The sequence below is a fragment of the Carettochelys insculpta genome, chromosome 1, assembly GCF_033958435.1.
Source record: "Carettochelys insculpta isolate YL-2023 chromosome 1, ASM3395843v1, whole genome shotgun sequence".
Taxonomy (NCBI): Eukaryota; Metazoa; Chordata; order Testudines; family Carettochelyidae; genus Carettochelys; species Carettochelys insculpta.
In genome coordinates, this window is record NC_134137.1 from 361,084,916 (window position 1) to 361,099,423 (window position 14,508).

The following is a 14,508-nucleotide window of genomic DNA, read 5'->3' on the forward strand; positions in this document are numbered from 1 at the left end:
TACATTTTGCCTCCACATTGTCATTGATATCCTTCCAAAACAATATTAGTCTGATATCCACTCCATACGGCTCCAATATAACATATGATTTAGACTGTAAGGAGGAAATAGTGACTGGAATAGCGAAAGCAAGAGCGAGTTTGAAGGCAACGGATAAAATCTGGAAAAGCAAAGCGATTAGCTTAGGAATGAAGCTGAGCATCTTGAAAATGTATGTATTCAGCAACATCTTGTATAGATGTGAGACATGGGTGATAAAAGATTTGAAGAGAAGAATATGAGCTTTCAACAAAAGTTGTTATAGAAATATCCTGCAAATAGGATGGATACAGAAGGTCACCAACGAGGAATTAGATAGGAAGGTACATCCGAAAGAGAACCTACTGCAGGAGGTTATACAATGGAAATTACAGGTATTTGGTCATATCTGCAGACTGAACAACAAACGAAAAATCAAGAACCTGGTGTTCGGCATAATGGATGGTTAAAATAGGAGAGGAAGACACCACAGAGAATGGGTAAATGATATAGTAGATTGGTGCAGATCTAGTCTACAGAAACTAAGCCATTCCACACCGGACAGGGAAAGATGGAAGGAAATAGGGAGGGAGGCATCAGACACCAATGGGCACTGAGCCCATTGTTGTTGTTGTTCATGATGATGATGATATTATGGATTGGCACAAATGAAAAATCACTGGGAGTTTTGACAGAGAACTATGTTATTTTCCCCTTCCTCTATGTGAGACCAGTACTGGTAGACAAGTTCCAGGGGGAGGACCTAATGTGGGTGAAGAGGTCTGGAATCCACTGCCCAGGAGTCACATGACTAAAATTTATTCTGCAGACTATAAAAGCTCATGGTGCTAAATGGGCTAGATGTTGATTAATGGAGAATCCCACACACTGAGCTTGCACCAGTTTAGCTTAACCCTGCTCTTCTCATTTTAAAAAAATGGGGTTTTATTTTTTAACTGTTACAACATCAGTGAACTGTTTATAGCACAGGGAACAATATATGAACAGATCTCATGGAGCCAATCTAATCCCAGGAGCCTGAACATTTCAAACATGACATGATTCAGCCCAAAGGCTTGGCCTGTGAAGTTAATCAAGGTGGAGCGTTTAACTCAAATCTAAGTTTATGAGGTTATAGGTACCTATATTAAATTCAAATTGTTGGCTTTGCTTCTGCTGATAATATGCTGCACTAGGCAAATTGTTAGTTCAAATTGTTAATGAATCTTGTCCTTTATTTCATTCTGACTGGAATTCTAAAAGAAAGTGGTAGCAGAATTGAAATCAGCTCTGGGGTGAGAAATTACATAGTACAGGATATATCTCAGAGAATTCTGTCGTACAAGATGTGTGATCAGAATTATAATGGGAATGTGCTATCATGAGTGAAACCAACTTTGCTTAGTTAAGTGCTGTCCACTGAAGCCCTGTAAACTGCAAACCAGTGAGAACCTGGGGAGAAAGAGATCACAGCAAGGGCAAGACAGAAATGCTGTTACATGAAGCAGTGTAAATACTATAGTAAATGGTATGGAGTCTGATCTCATGGGTGTTCATAACCCAGACCTCTCACCTTGAAGCATCATTTGTAGCCACTTAGTCGCTCCTCTGGCCAATTATTTTTTATTTAACTTTCCCAATTTTTGAATGTTACTTTACATGTATAGTTCTGTGTTCTTCATGAAATCTGAGAACATCTCTTTGGGTAATCACTTCAGGCCTGATTTCCCTCTGATGACAGTTTTCAGCTGATGCAACTCCATTGACTGATGGGGAGTTAATTCTGGTTCACACTGGGATAAGAGGAGAAGTTAGCCCATTGTCCAGTTTTCTTTTATTGCCCATTTTGTGGAAAGGTGCTACTGCCCCATAAATGCAAACAAGCACATGCTAGTAAATAACAATATTCATGGATTATTGGGGGTTCTGAAAACCCATTGGGAAAAATTAGTGACCCTACAGAAACTGGAAAACCCCTTGATTTCAGTGAGGATAGGAATTTGCCCTTCATAAACACCTAAGGCTTGTCTATACTACCTCCCTGCTTTGAAGGGAGGATGGTAAGTAAGGTGTTGGGAGTTTATTAATTAAGTTTTTTTTTTAATTTTGAGGAGTAAAGAGACTTCAAATTACCCAGGGCACTTTGAAGTACTGGCAAGTGAGCTGCGGCTGGACGCGAGCTGGCACTTCGAAGTTTAAAACTTCAAAGTTGCTGCAGGGGGGAATTTGCTTAATGAAGTGCTCCATATGTAGTGCAGCACTTCATTAATAAACTCCCAATTCACTACTTACCATACTCCCTTTGAAGTAGGGAGGTAGTGTAGACACAGCCCTAGTTATTTTTAAACAACTATTTGAAGTACTGAGCATAATCTCACTTACACAAAGGGGTAAACTGATGCATTGACAGCACGTTTAAATCAAAGTTTGAAAGTTTTTCAAGTTTGTTATTAAAATTGTATATACTTGATGAGAAAGAAAAAGAAAGAAAGAAAAAGAAATATCTGAGCATCTACTATTGTAAATGAAAGGGGAAAAGGCCTGCAAAAAGCAGTTTGTCAATAATGTCAAAATCTCTTTACTGATATCTTACCTATAAAGGAGGAAAAAGGAATACTGGTTCCCTTTATAAAGACATTTTCCCCCATTTTCTTCTAGAGACAGACATTTCCTCAAAAAAATCTACATTTGATTTACAGAGATGCATTTCATTTAATTAATCGTTTAGCATAACCCATCAAGGGTAAGAAAACTTTTACCTACGAAAAGATAACACATCTTTTTTGAGCTGAATAGACAATGGATCCAGCCTATTCACAACTCTTTCATATTTTGGGCTTTTTCAGTCCACACATGGAATGCATGGCTTTTGCATGGTACTCATGCAATCTCAGCCTTTGGTTTTACTTTATATTTTAATCTTAGCTGTGTTTCTTGTTGAATATCGGGCAAACTTTAGAAGTGGCAGCACTTCATGATAACCTTACCATTTCTAACTTCTTTATTGCTTATTAAATGTGATGATACTTTGCAGCACATTTCATCATTCTAAATTAATTCTTTATTATAATCTAAGTAGTTATTCTACTCTGATCATGGTAATTTGTTACAGGAAAAAAGGTGAATTATTGTATATATAGGATTAGCACACGTGACTAGATCCATTATTTACAGTCAAGCTCTTAGGTACAATCGCATTTGCTCTGATTCAACTGACAGAAACCAAAAACTACAAGAACTTTACCAAATATTCATAAACCTGAATTACCCACCAGGAGAAGTAAAAAAACAAATCAACAGGGCCAGACGAATACCTAGAGACCAGCTACTCCAAGACTGGCCCAAAAAAGCCAAGAACAGAACACCACTGGTCATCACCTACAGCCCCCAACTCAGATCACTGAAACAAATTATTAAAGACCTACAACCTATTCTTAATCAGGATGCTACACTCCAGAAGGCCCTGGGTGACATGCCTGTTCTCTCCTACAGACAACCTCCCAACCTCATGAGGATCCTCACTAACAGCCACAGTCTATACTCCAGGAACACCAGTCCTGGAACCTTTCCCTGCAACAAAGCCCGTTGCCAGCTTTGTCCACATATCTTCTCTGGAAATACCATCACTGAACCTAACCAGGTTACTCAGAGAATCACAGGCACTTTCTCATGCCCCTCTACTAACATCATATATGCCATCATGTGCCAACAATGCCCAGATGCTTTGTATATTGGACAGACTTCTAACTTCCTTAGACCAAGGGTCAACGGGCACAAAACAGACATCAAAACACTCCAGATCCACAAACCAGTTAGTCAACATTTTAATGGAATGGGGCTTTCTGTCAATGACCTAAAGGTATGTGTGTGACTGAAGAGGAATTATTGCTCCGTTCTGGAAAGAGAAGCAGCCGAGCTGGCTTTTACATTCAAATTCGGCACATTAACACATGGTTTAAATCGTGATGGGAACTTTCTGAGTCACTACAGGGGCTCGTCTGCATACTTGGCTTAATCTAATTCTTGACCTTCCTCCCAACCCCTCCACTCTCTGATTTGCTCACCTTGATTATCTCTTTCTGATTTGTCCTCCTTGCTTACTGTTTTTGGTTCTCTGTGTCTCAAATATTGAGTCTGTTCTGGTCTGGCTATGGTCTGAAGAAGTAGGTCTGTCCCATGAAAGCTCACCTAATAAACTATTTTGCTAGTCTTTAAAGTGCTACTTGGCTGCTTTTTGTTTTAATAGTATCAGAATGAAACTAATCTACCTTTTACTTAAAATATGCAACTCCTTTAAATAGACTTTTAGCAAAATGGGCTTTATGGATGAGTTGAGGATTTTACCCTCTGAGTCACAGTTGGCAACATTTACTACATGCAAGTAGCTCAGTTGACTTACTGTGAGTGAGTACCAACCATCTCAAATGAGAGTCACACAAGTGGGGCTCAAAGAGAATACCTACAAGTACTTTTTTTCCCCCAGGTACTTTGTCCTGCCCTCTATATCTCTTTCTAACATAGTTCAGAATCCTCTTGCCTCATAGTCTCAGCCCTCTGGTCCAAATTTATCCTTAGTATAAACTCAATTTATTTAAAAAATAGCTTTGCAACAAAGGGAGATGTAGTATAATAAAATCTAGACTGTTAGAGAGCTCTACTTTTAGCAAAGTCTTGATGAGGTAGTGGAGCATATGTAATGGAAGGAATATATATTGAATATTACACTGTCTTATCTTTCTCCCTTTCAATGCTTGAGTATTAAACATGGCATCAAAAGAAAGGCAGTTGCTTCAGGTACATGAAATCAGAAACTAAGACTATTGCATGACCCATAACAAAAACAAACAAACAAACAAACAAACAAACACTATCCAGGACAAGATTTACAAGTGCTTACATCTGTCAGTTTGTCAAGTTGGCCAGACACCCAGGGAGAAGAATATGGATGGTAGTTCCATGAACATGAAATGTATCCAAATGTGGTGAGAGTCCAAGATAGCATCCTATATAATGCCAATAGAGTCAGAATAAACAGATCCCTGAGAAAAGAAACTCAGGAATATATCAGAGTGATTCTGTGAATAACAATGTATATACACTTGGGCCAAACATGAACTAAGGCACCAGAGACCTGATGAGCACGTGGGGCAAAGCAGGTTAAGCAGCAGAAATCGTTAAAATGTAGTGTTCTCAAGAGACCGCTAAACGAAATAGATTTTTTTTCACTACAAACCACACAAACTACCCATTGTGGCAGACTAATGTTCAGACTTTAGGAACTACATGCATTGTCAGATGCTATTTCAGTGACCTTTACAAAGAAAAGGATTAAATATTTCAGTAGGAATGGTTTCCCAGAATCTATAGTTTCAGATGATGGACCAGTTTCCTTGCTATGAGTTTGTGAATTTTATCTTAGAACCTGAATATTACATCATCATGGTACCAGAGCCAATCAAATTAGTCACACCTCATCATGTTCACATCAAAGACAAGCAAATGACAAAGCCAAATCAAAATTGCTAAGAGCTCTATTAAAAATGCTGCATAAAACAAAGATGTATAGCAAGTCAACTGTGAATGGAGAGGACAACCATAGAATGCATTAGCAGTATCCCAGCACAACCTCTTCTCCCACAATTCAGCGTGGTCACTTTTCTTGGAGTCATGCATTATTTATGTACCAAGCCATGATGCATCACAGGAGATGTAGTCCAGATGGGGAGTGAGGCCAACACAGCAGAAAGGGGACATGAGGCAACCAAACTACACATCCCATGAGGTACTGTGGCAGCATATCTAAATCAAAGTATTTTGGCTTTTGACTGAATATTTTAGAAACTAATTTTTGATACATTTTCCCCACAGAAAGCAGAGCTAATTATTTTTATTTATTTGCAAATGCAATTTTTTGCTGAAAAACATTTTAAATTGAAAATAGTTGGTAAACCTTATGTGGCCATAAAATGACATTCAACTGTGTATCTTAGACATCCTGGCAGCTCGTCTTGCACTTTAAAATAATTTCCTCTGAATTTCCCATTATTTTTAAATATTTCTAATCCCTTTTGTTATGAAAAGGAGAATTTCCAAAAGCAAAGGTGGAACACTACATTTGTCAACACAAGGTGGAGAAACTGCAAACACTTTCCCTGCTCATTTCCTATTCCTCTTTGCCACTTTCTCCCTAGAGCAAAGCAATTTTTCAGTGCCAGAGATCATCTTTGCTGATATTTTCCCCTTTAAATATTGCTGGCATTGATTAATCTTATGCTGCTGGGAGCCTCAGATGCTAGACAGGAGTTAGGACTTGATGGCACAAAGCATAATAGTGATATATCAAAAGGCTGTTTTAAAATGTAACTTTGAAAAGTTCTAGGTATAAAAAACAACAACAAAAAACCCCTTTGTACTGCATAAAACAGGGAGTGCCTATTTCATACAGATCTTTTGCTGATTAAATACCATATTCTGCCCTGTTTACTCATTCTGAGTAGTGTTTTAGTCCACAAATAGGCTCATTAGCTCAGTGTAAGGACAGCACAATAAGCCCATAGACTGCTACTATGAAAAAGAACACTCTCCCTTGCCTCATAGAGCTCTTGAAGTAAGATCTTAAGAGGGTTTGGATATTTTCTCTTGTGCTGCACTCCTGGAGATGAATTTAAAACAAAAACAAAAAATACCTATTTCATCACAGCTGTAGACAGTATTGGTAATACTTCAGGTTGGCTGGTTTTCAATTTCAAGTGTTAGATCAACATCCATTTTGGTCAAATCAGTGGTCACATGGATAGTAACTATAAGCTTCTATTGATTAAAGAAAAATACTTGAGATCAGACCATGATGTTTTAAAAAACCCTGTGCATTACCAATGGTTTGATGTACCTGTGGTGTTTAAGACAGTTGGAAACCAGCAAATAGTGCAGATATATCACTGTCACTCAGGCTCACAGTAGTTGCTGCTAACACCATAGATAGTTGTGAATACTATTGTATAAAGCCTCCACTCAGTCCTGTACAATGCAGATGTAAGTTCTGTAAACCTCAGTCATTGATGGTTTTAAGTTCAAAAATTTCTGTAAGCTTTGTAATAGTAGCTTTGTTTTATAGATTTAGCTTTGTTATATTTTGTTTCATAAGCCTTGTTTTGTAGCAGATGTTAGTTCTGTACTAAGTATTATAATTTAGTAATAAATTGCTTATAAATACTATGTCTGTAAGATATCCTGGCTGTTAGAAAGTTAGGTGTGTCTGCAATTTCCTTTAGAAGTATGAATGTAGGGGGGAAGTGTGTGTATGTGCACAATGGAATCAGTCCCCAAAGCCAGCCTGTCTGGATGACGAGCTGCCAGCAGCACCTGGATGGCCAGAGAATTATAGGACCTGAGCCCTGCAAAAGAACCCACCCAACAAAGAGAAAGAAGCCCAATCAAGAGAAAATCAAAGTCCCAACTGCTGTTAGCTGATAACTCAAGAGCTATGGACTAAAACATATAAAAAGATGGGTGCAAAGCTATAGGACTTCTTCTTGCCATCCCCACTTCACCAGGGTTAGTCTCAGGTGGTTGGGGAGGTAATATGGATTGTACTAATTGCCCCTGAGTATTACACTTGCTCCCGACAAGAGAACAAGCCGACAAGAGAGCAAGGGGGTCATATAATGAGCTTGCCACCCCAGATTCAAGACTGCTGCCCCATTGGGCCCACTATGACTTGGCTTCCTTGGTTGTCCCTATGCTACTCATCACCTGCTTGAGTTTGCCAGTGTGCGTATAAGTGTTTGTGTGGGTATGAGTGTGTTTGTGTGGGTGTGTGCTTGAAAGCTAGTTTCCCCTTTTCCCTTAATCCAATAGCGGCATTTACCAAATACATGTACATGTAACCCTGGGGTGGTCTTTAGTGGAAATAAGGTAACAAATACTAGATGGAAATTGCCACAGGGAAGTTAGACAGAACTTGGATGCTCATGTACAAAACCATTCCAAAAGAAGCTTAAGATGCCTGCCATTTGCCCTTCATCTGAAAGTGCTTTCTGTAACAAACTTTCTCTCATTACCATCAAAAGGAGTTTTGTGCAGGGTGGACTTTGCAGTATTAATTGATGAGGGGTAAATTTTCGACAATGCTAGAATCAGCTGCCATAGCAGAATCAGCCAGTGAGCTTGCAGATACTTCTGTTTTGGTGTTTCACTGGCTCAGTGTGTTGCCAATCAATGTGTTACAAGACAGAGATGGAGCTGGGATTTGGTTATAGCAAATAATAGATAAAGTTTTGTTAAACTAAAATAAGACCTTAATTCAGGACACTTGGGATTATTGGGGATCATTCTTGGTAGTCAGGAGAGTTATACATTCTCCCTCTCCCTCTCTTATATCCTTACATATAGTAAACAAATCAGTATTTGCACACTGAATCAGGCTATCTTCCAACTCCCATGGGAGATAACAGTTTTCAGAATCACAATAATCCATTGGCATGGATATGAAACTTGTATTGTCACTAGAGATAAATACCAAGCAAGTGAAAAGCTGACAGGGGAGTGGAATTTTATCTTTGGTTGTGTCTCTCAGAGGATGTAGCACAGTCTCTAGTCCACTCAGTCTACTATGGTGTCATCAGTGTATTCCAGCTGTCTCTTTACTTTAGGAAACTTCAAAAATAGAGAATAAATCCATTTCAAAGTAGAGTAATTGATTTTTAACATCAAGCTTGCTAAGCTACAGTTGGTCCTCTTTAAAGTCCAGCTGTTCTGAATCAAATATCAAACTGCATCATGTGTAGACACTACCAAAAATTAACTAAATGCACTATCACCTAGCACTGCTTATTTTAATATGGACAAATATTCATTCATTCCTTTCACTACAAATTAAGCACTGCTCAGAAGGAAACAAACATTTCAGATAGATCAAGTTGTCATTCATAAATGTCCAGGTTTATCTTGTTCTTTCACTGGTTAAATTTTATCAAATAACAAAATTAGGGAAGATACACAGGAATTTCCTAGAAATTATCTATGGCTTACGTCTTATAATCCATTACTATCTTACGTAATGGATTATATATATATATATATATATATATATATATAGTGAAAGAACAAGATAAACCTGGACATTTATGAATGACAACTTGATCTATCTGAAATGTTTGTTTCCTTCTGAGCAGTGCTTAATTTGTAGTGAAAGGAATGAATGCCAGGTCTCAAGCAATTATTTTTACTTTCATAACTGATGTGGCAAGCCCAGAGATGCTGGGCTGACGAACACCTACCCCTAGTGGGGCTGAGGCTCAACCCTGGCACAAACTAAGCACTGCTTCTAAGCAGTGTGCCCTCTAAGCTGAGCGTTTGGATGGCCACCCAGGAGAGACTGAGTTGCCGCCAGCTGATTAGCAGAGAACCCACAGCCACCCACAGTGGGCAGCATGTGCTTCTGTTGGTGTTGCAAATCCACACATGCCTTGTTGCACATAATACAATTTATTCTGCCCAATGAATGGAAAACAACTAGAGGGAACACGGCTTCTGAGCATTGATATTATTGGATATTAGAAACAGATCCAAGTCACAAAATTTGGATCAGGATCTGGATGTAGTTTTCAAACCTTCTAAACACAGAACATGAATTCAGTGAGAAGGATGGGACATCTCAAGTAAGCCTAAATGTACCTAGCTTTACCATGTATCTGATTCCTGCCCTATATTGTTCTCTGAATCACAGAGCTCACTCAAAGGCATTATTAATTCCAGAATGGTAAAACAAATCAAGCCCATTTTAAGTGTAATCCAGAGACCCACATCCTGTAATGGACATTAAGGATCATATTTTAATCTTAAAGTTTCCTTTCTTCTTTTATTTTTGTATGCAAAATTAGAGGTGCAGATAATTGCACACTTTTTCTTGTGCAGTGATCTATACACCTTTAATTTTGGTCATTTAGACATCTAAGTCATCATCATCATCAACAACCATGGGTTCAGCACCTGTTGATGTCTGATGCCTCTCTCACTCTTTCCTTCCATCTTTCCCTGTCCAGTGCGGAGTGGCTTAGTTTCTGTAGACTAGCTCTGCACCAATCTACTACATCATCTATCCATTCTCTGTGAGGGCTGCCTCTCTTATTTGAACCCGTCCATTATGCCAAATACCATCTGTTCATCTTTCATTCTGCAAATATGCCCAAGTAGCTGTAAATTCCGTGGTATAACCTTCTACAGTAGGTTCTCTTTGGGCTGTATCATCCTATATAATTCCTTGTTGGTGACCTTCTGTATCCATCCTATTCTCAGGATCTTTCTACAACAACTCCTTTCGAATGCCAATATTCTTCTCTTCAAATCTTTCATTATCACCCATGTCTCACATCCATACAACATGCTGCTGAATACACGTTTTCAAGAGGCTCAGCTTCATTCTTAAACTGACCATTTTGCTCTTCCAGATCTCTTCCATTGCCTTCAAACTTGCTTTTGCTTTCACTACTCTGGTTGTTATCTCATTTTTACAGTCTAGGTCATACGTTATGTTGCTCCCCTGATATGTTTAGATATCTAAGCACAGGTTTGTAAATAATCACATACTTGCATAACTTAATGACATACAAAGATTAAGCAAAATTGAAGAGGAACCTTGAAAAACCTGTTCCTCCTTTCCCTGTATTTTTTAAATACCCTGAGTCCAATCAGTGTCTTGAAACTTATGGGGTGGGGAGGGGAAGAAGGGATTTCTTGGCTGTCTTACCCAAACATGAAACCACTTTTCTATGTCTAAAGCCCTACGTTCATTTAATGGTATTTAAATGTGACATGCCAAATTTGACATGCCAAGTTCCTTTAGAGCTGACCTACTCTAACACCATCTTAGGGCCTGATTCTTCTCTCACACCAGTGTAATTCTGCCGCCTTCAGAGGACTAACTATATACTGAGGCTTTTTCTACGGTAGTACTTTGTCAGCAAAACTGATGTTGGTCAGGGTTCACATAAGTTTCAAAACAAAAGCACCAGTATGGACAATACTATGTTGCTGAGTGATTCTTTTCTGCCATCACAGTTACTGCCACTTGTTAGGGCTGGTTTTATTATGCCAGTGGGAGAGATAGCTCTGCTGGCATAGAATGATTATACAATAAACTTACAATGGCACAGCTCCAATTCTACAGTGAGCTTCCTTAAAGTGTGTAGTGTTGACATAGCCTTAGCCTAGGATACATGTGAGAAGAGTTAGAGTTTGAGTTTTAATCACCCAACAGAGTGAAACAGTGCACAGGATGACTGCAAAACAATAGCACAGGAATTAAAAAATGGAAAGTGTCAATATCTTAAGAACAAACAAACATCTTTTGTGTTGGAATCTCTTGACAGGACAGACTAGCAGGCTGTACTGCACAAGTCAGAATCATATTACCATAACCACTTCTAAATATTCTCTTTAGAGAATAACAATATGAATAGCACACTGAAATACAATCTGTTTCCATGAACATTCCAGATGTTGGTGTTTATCACAGGTGGCACTTGAGATCAGGGTACTAATCTTTCAGGACCAGATTCATATGGGGATTTAATACAGAGTTTCATGGACTCTCTCTAGTTAGGGCAGGTCAAAAAGATTTCCACTTAAATTATCTTAAAAACTAAAACTGGGACTTTTGACTTAATATTTTTCCACAAAAAACTTTACGCTCCCAGTTTCCTACAAAGATCAAAGTCCCCAGCTAGATGTCATGTCCCATGATTCACTGTGTTTATATATACACAGCACCATTATTCCTGAATAAGCTGCTCCAGAAGAGGTATTTTGAAACATCTTATTTTCAAAGGCTGTTTCTACACAGGCCACTTTCTTCGAAAGTGGCATGGTAATACATAGCCCAAAATATGCTAATGAGGTGTGGATGCAAGTTCACGTCATTTGGAGTCTGGAAGACCGTTCTTCCGGACTCCAAAACACCGTTTAGAAGCGTGGTTCCTGGGGGGTCTTCCAAAAGGAAGTCCTTCTTCTGGAGGCCCCTTCTTCCCAAAAGTTTCCCAAAAAGAAGCTCCCTGGGGGCCGCGCTTCTACACTGCGTTGCAGAGTCCAGAAGAACGGTCTTCCGGACTCCAAATGATGTGGCCATATGCTAATGAGGCACACAGAATTTGCATCCATGCCTCATTAGCATATTTTGGGCTGTGTATTATCATGCCACTTTCTTTGAAAGTGGCCTGTGTAGAAACAGCCAAATAGCACAGCTACACACAAAATGCATTTTGAAATAGCACTCAGCTGTTTTGAAACAGAGACTGCATCTACAATATCAGCAAGTTCTTTTGAAAGATTTTTTGAAAGAAGGAAGCTCTTTCGAAAGATCCCATGGAGCGTCTACACACAAAAAACGTACTTTTGAAAATAAATTGAAAATAGGCGGCACTCCTTTTGAAAGCACTTTTCCACTCCCGTTTCAGGAAGAGCACCTTCTTTTGAAATCTTCTTTCTGAAGAAAATGTGTGCAGATACTCCTCAGGGCCCTTCATTTGAAAGAGCAGTCCTCATAGCACCCGATTTTTCGATCCCAGCCTCGACTTGCGAAAGAACAGGGGCTGTGTGGATGCTCTCTTTTAAATGAGCAGATCACACTTTTGATCCTCTTTTTTGTGTGTGGATGCACTCTTTTGAAAGAAGTTCTTTTGGAAGAGATCTTCTGGAAGGGCTTCTTTCAAAAAATTCTCGGTGGTGTAGATGTAGCCAAAGAGTCTACACACAATAGAGCCTAGATTGAAATAGAGTCACTGCATGCCTTATGGCTTTTTTCGGAATACGCTCTATTCCCCATCTATACAGACTCTATTTTGAAATACCTATTTTGAATACCCAAGAGTTGGGTCTTAAGACAGTAATACAAACACAGATTCGGCCAATATTTCATAAAGCAGAATGTTGAATGAACAATTAGTCTTTTGTATAAATGGCCAGGTGCCTCTTTATAATGTTTGCATTTGATTTTACCTTCTGCATCGGGTAACCCCATTCCAGATGGCTTTATTGCTTCTTGTCCATTCTGGCCCATCTTCCCTCTGTTGAAAAAAAAAAAGCAGTTTTATAACTGTCAAAGAACGTTTCAAGAGAAGATACTATAGCACAACGAAATCCTCAAACAGAAAGGGCACTAGTACAACATGCAAAGAGAAGAAACAGTCAATTCTTGACATTCCTCAAAGGCACCTAATATTCTTCATAAGTAAAGGGAAAGGCAATACATTTCCAGAGAATGTGATTAGACATGCAACACTTGTTTCTGGGAACAGCAAGTGCCCCACTGTCAACTGGAAGAGTCACTTCAGAGATGTTAAATTCCTTTCTTGCAGACACTTGTAATCACCCCTTTGGAAAGCTTTTTTCTTGATCAAATTCTCCTCTCCCCATTGATTGTTATGATTAAGGGCAAGGAGGTCTCAAGCTCATGTATTCTAGTTGGCCAGCTGGCACCCCCTCTGGCAGGACTCTGGGGAGAGGGTGAGGGTCTCTGTGCATTCCCCCACCCCAATAATTTCCTATCCTACCTGTTGTCATGGGGTGATTTAAAACCCACTGTCCCCCTCTCGCCCACCAGCAGTTCAGTGGCATTACAGCAGCCTCCTGCTGCTAGTTCCATGCCGCTGATGGCACATCCCTTTGGCCCAAGGGAGGTATGTGCACAACCAGCCCATGCACAGGTGCATGCTATGATACTGTTGATTAATTTTGTGAAACTGTCTCAGTATCAGTGATGTCAGCTGTCCTTATTCAATCATACACGTCTCCTGATAATTGGGTCTTTTTTTTTTTTTTTTTGCGGGGCGGAATCCCCAGCTGCATTGCTGGAATTAAGCCGTATGTGTGAAGTTCAGTATCTAATGCCTGAGACACTGCTATCAATTATGATAATTCTTGTTGCATAAAGCTTCCACTCAATCCAGGACAATACAGATGTGAGTTCTGTCACTTTCAGTTACTGCTGGTTTTAAGTTCTGTAACTTTCTGCAAGCTTTATTTTGCAGCAGGTGCTAGGTCTTACTAAGTATTATAAGTTAGTAAAAGACTGTTTATAGATACCATAGGTCTGTAAAAAAATCTGACTATTACTTTGTAGAAGAAATTGCTTTCTCTGAAGCGAGCGTTCCTTTGTGTGAGTGAGGAAAGTGTGAATGTGGGTGTGGGTGTGATGGAATCAGTCCCAAAGTCAGCCTGTCTGGATGACCAGCTGCTAGAAATACTTTGATGCCCAGATAATAATAGGAGCTGAGTCCTGCGAAAGAACCCATCCAAGAAAGAGAAAGAGGACCCATCAAGAGATGATCAAAGTCCCATCAGCTGTTAGCTGATGACTCATGGCCATACAGCATCCTGGGACTGTGGGAAAGGACAAAAGCTATGGACTGAAACATATACAAAGATGTTTGCAAAGCTTTAGGGGAGTTCTTGCCATCAGCTGTCTGCAGGAGTTAGGGTACATCTACACTACCT

General features: G+C 39.4%; 1 protein-coding gene across 1 annotated transcript in view; it reads right to left on the reverse strand.

Moving 5' to 3' along the window:
- PCLO (piccolo presynaptic cytomatrix protein) overlaps positions 1–14,508 on the reverse strand; it is a 539,688-nt gene that overhangs the window by 44,641 nt on the left and 480,539 nt on the right. Inside the window, exon 23 of the mRNA XM_074984167.1 lies at positions 13,012–13,079. Coding sequence (XP_074840268.1) covers positions 13,012–13,079 — 68 coding nt within the window. The remainder of the gene's footprint in view (positions 1–13,011; positions 13,080–14,508) is intronic.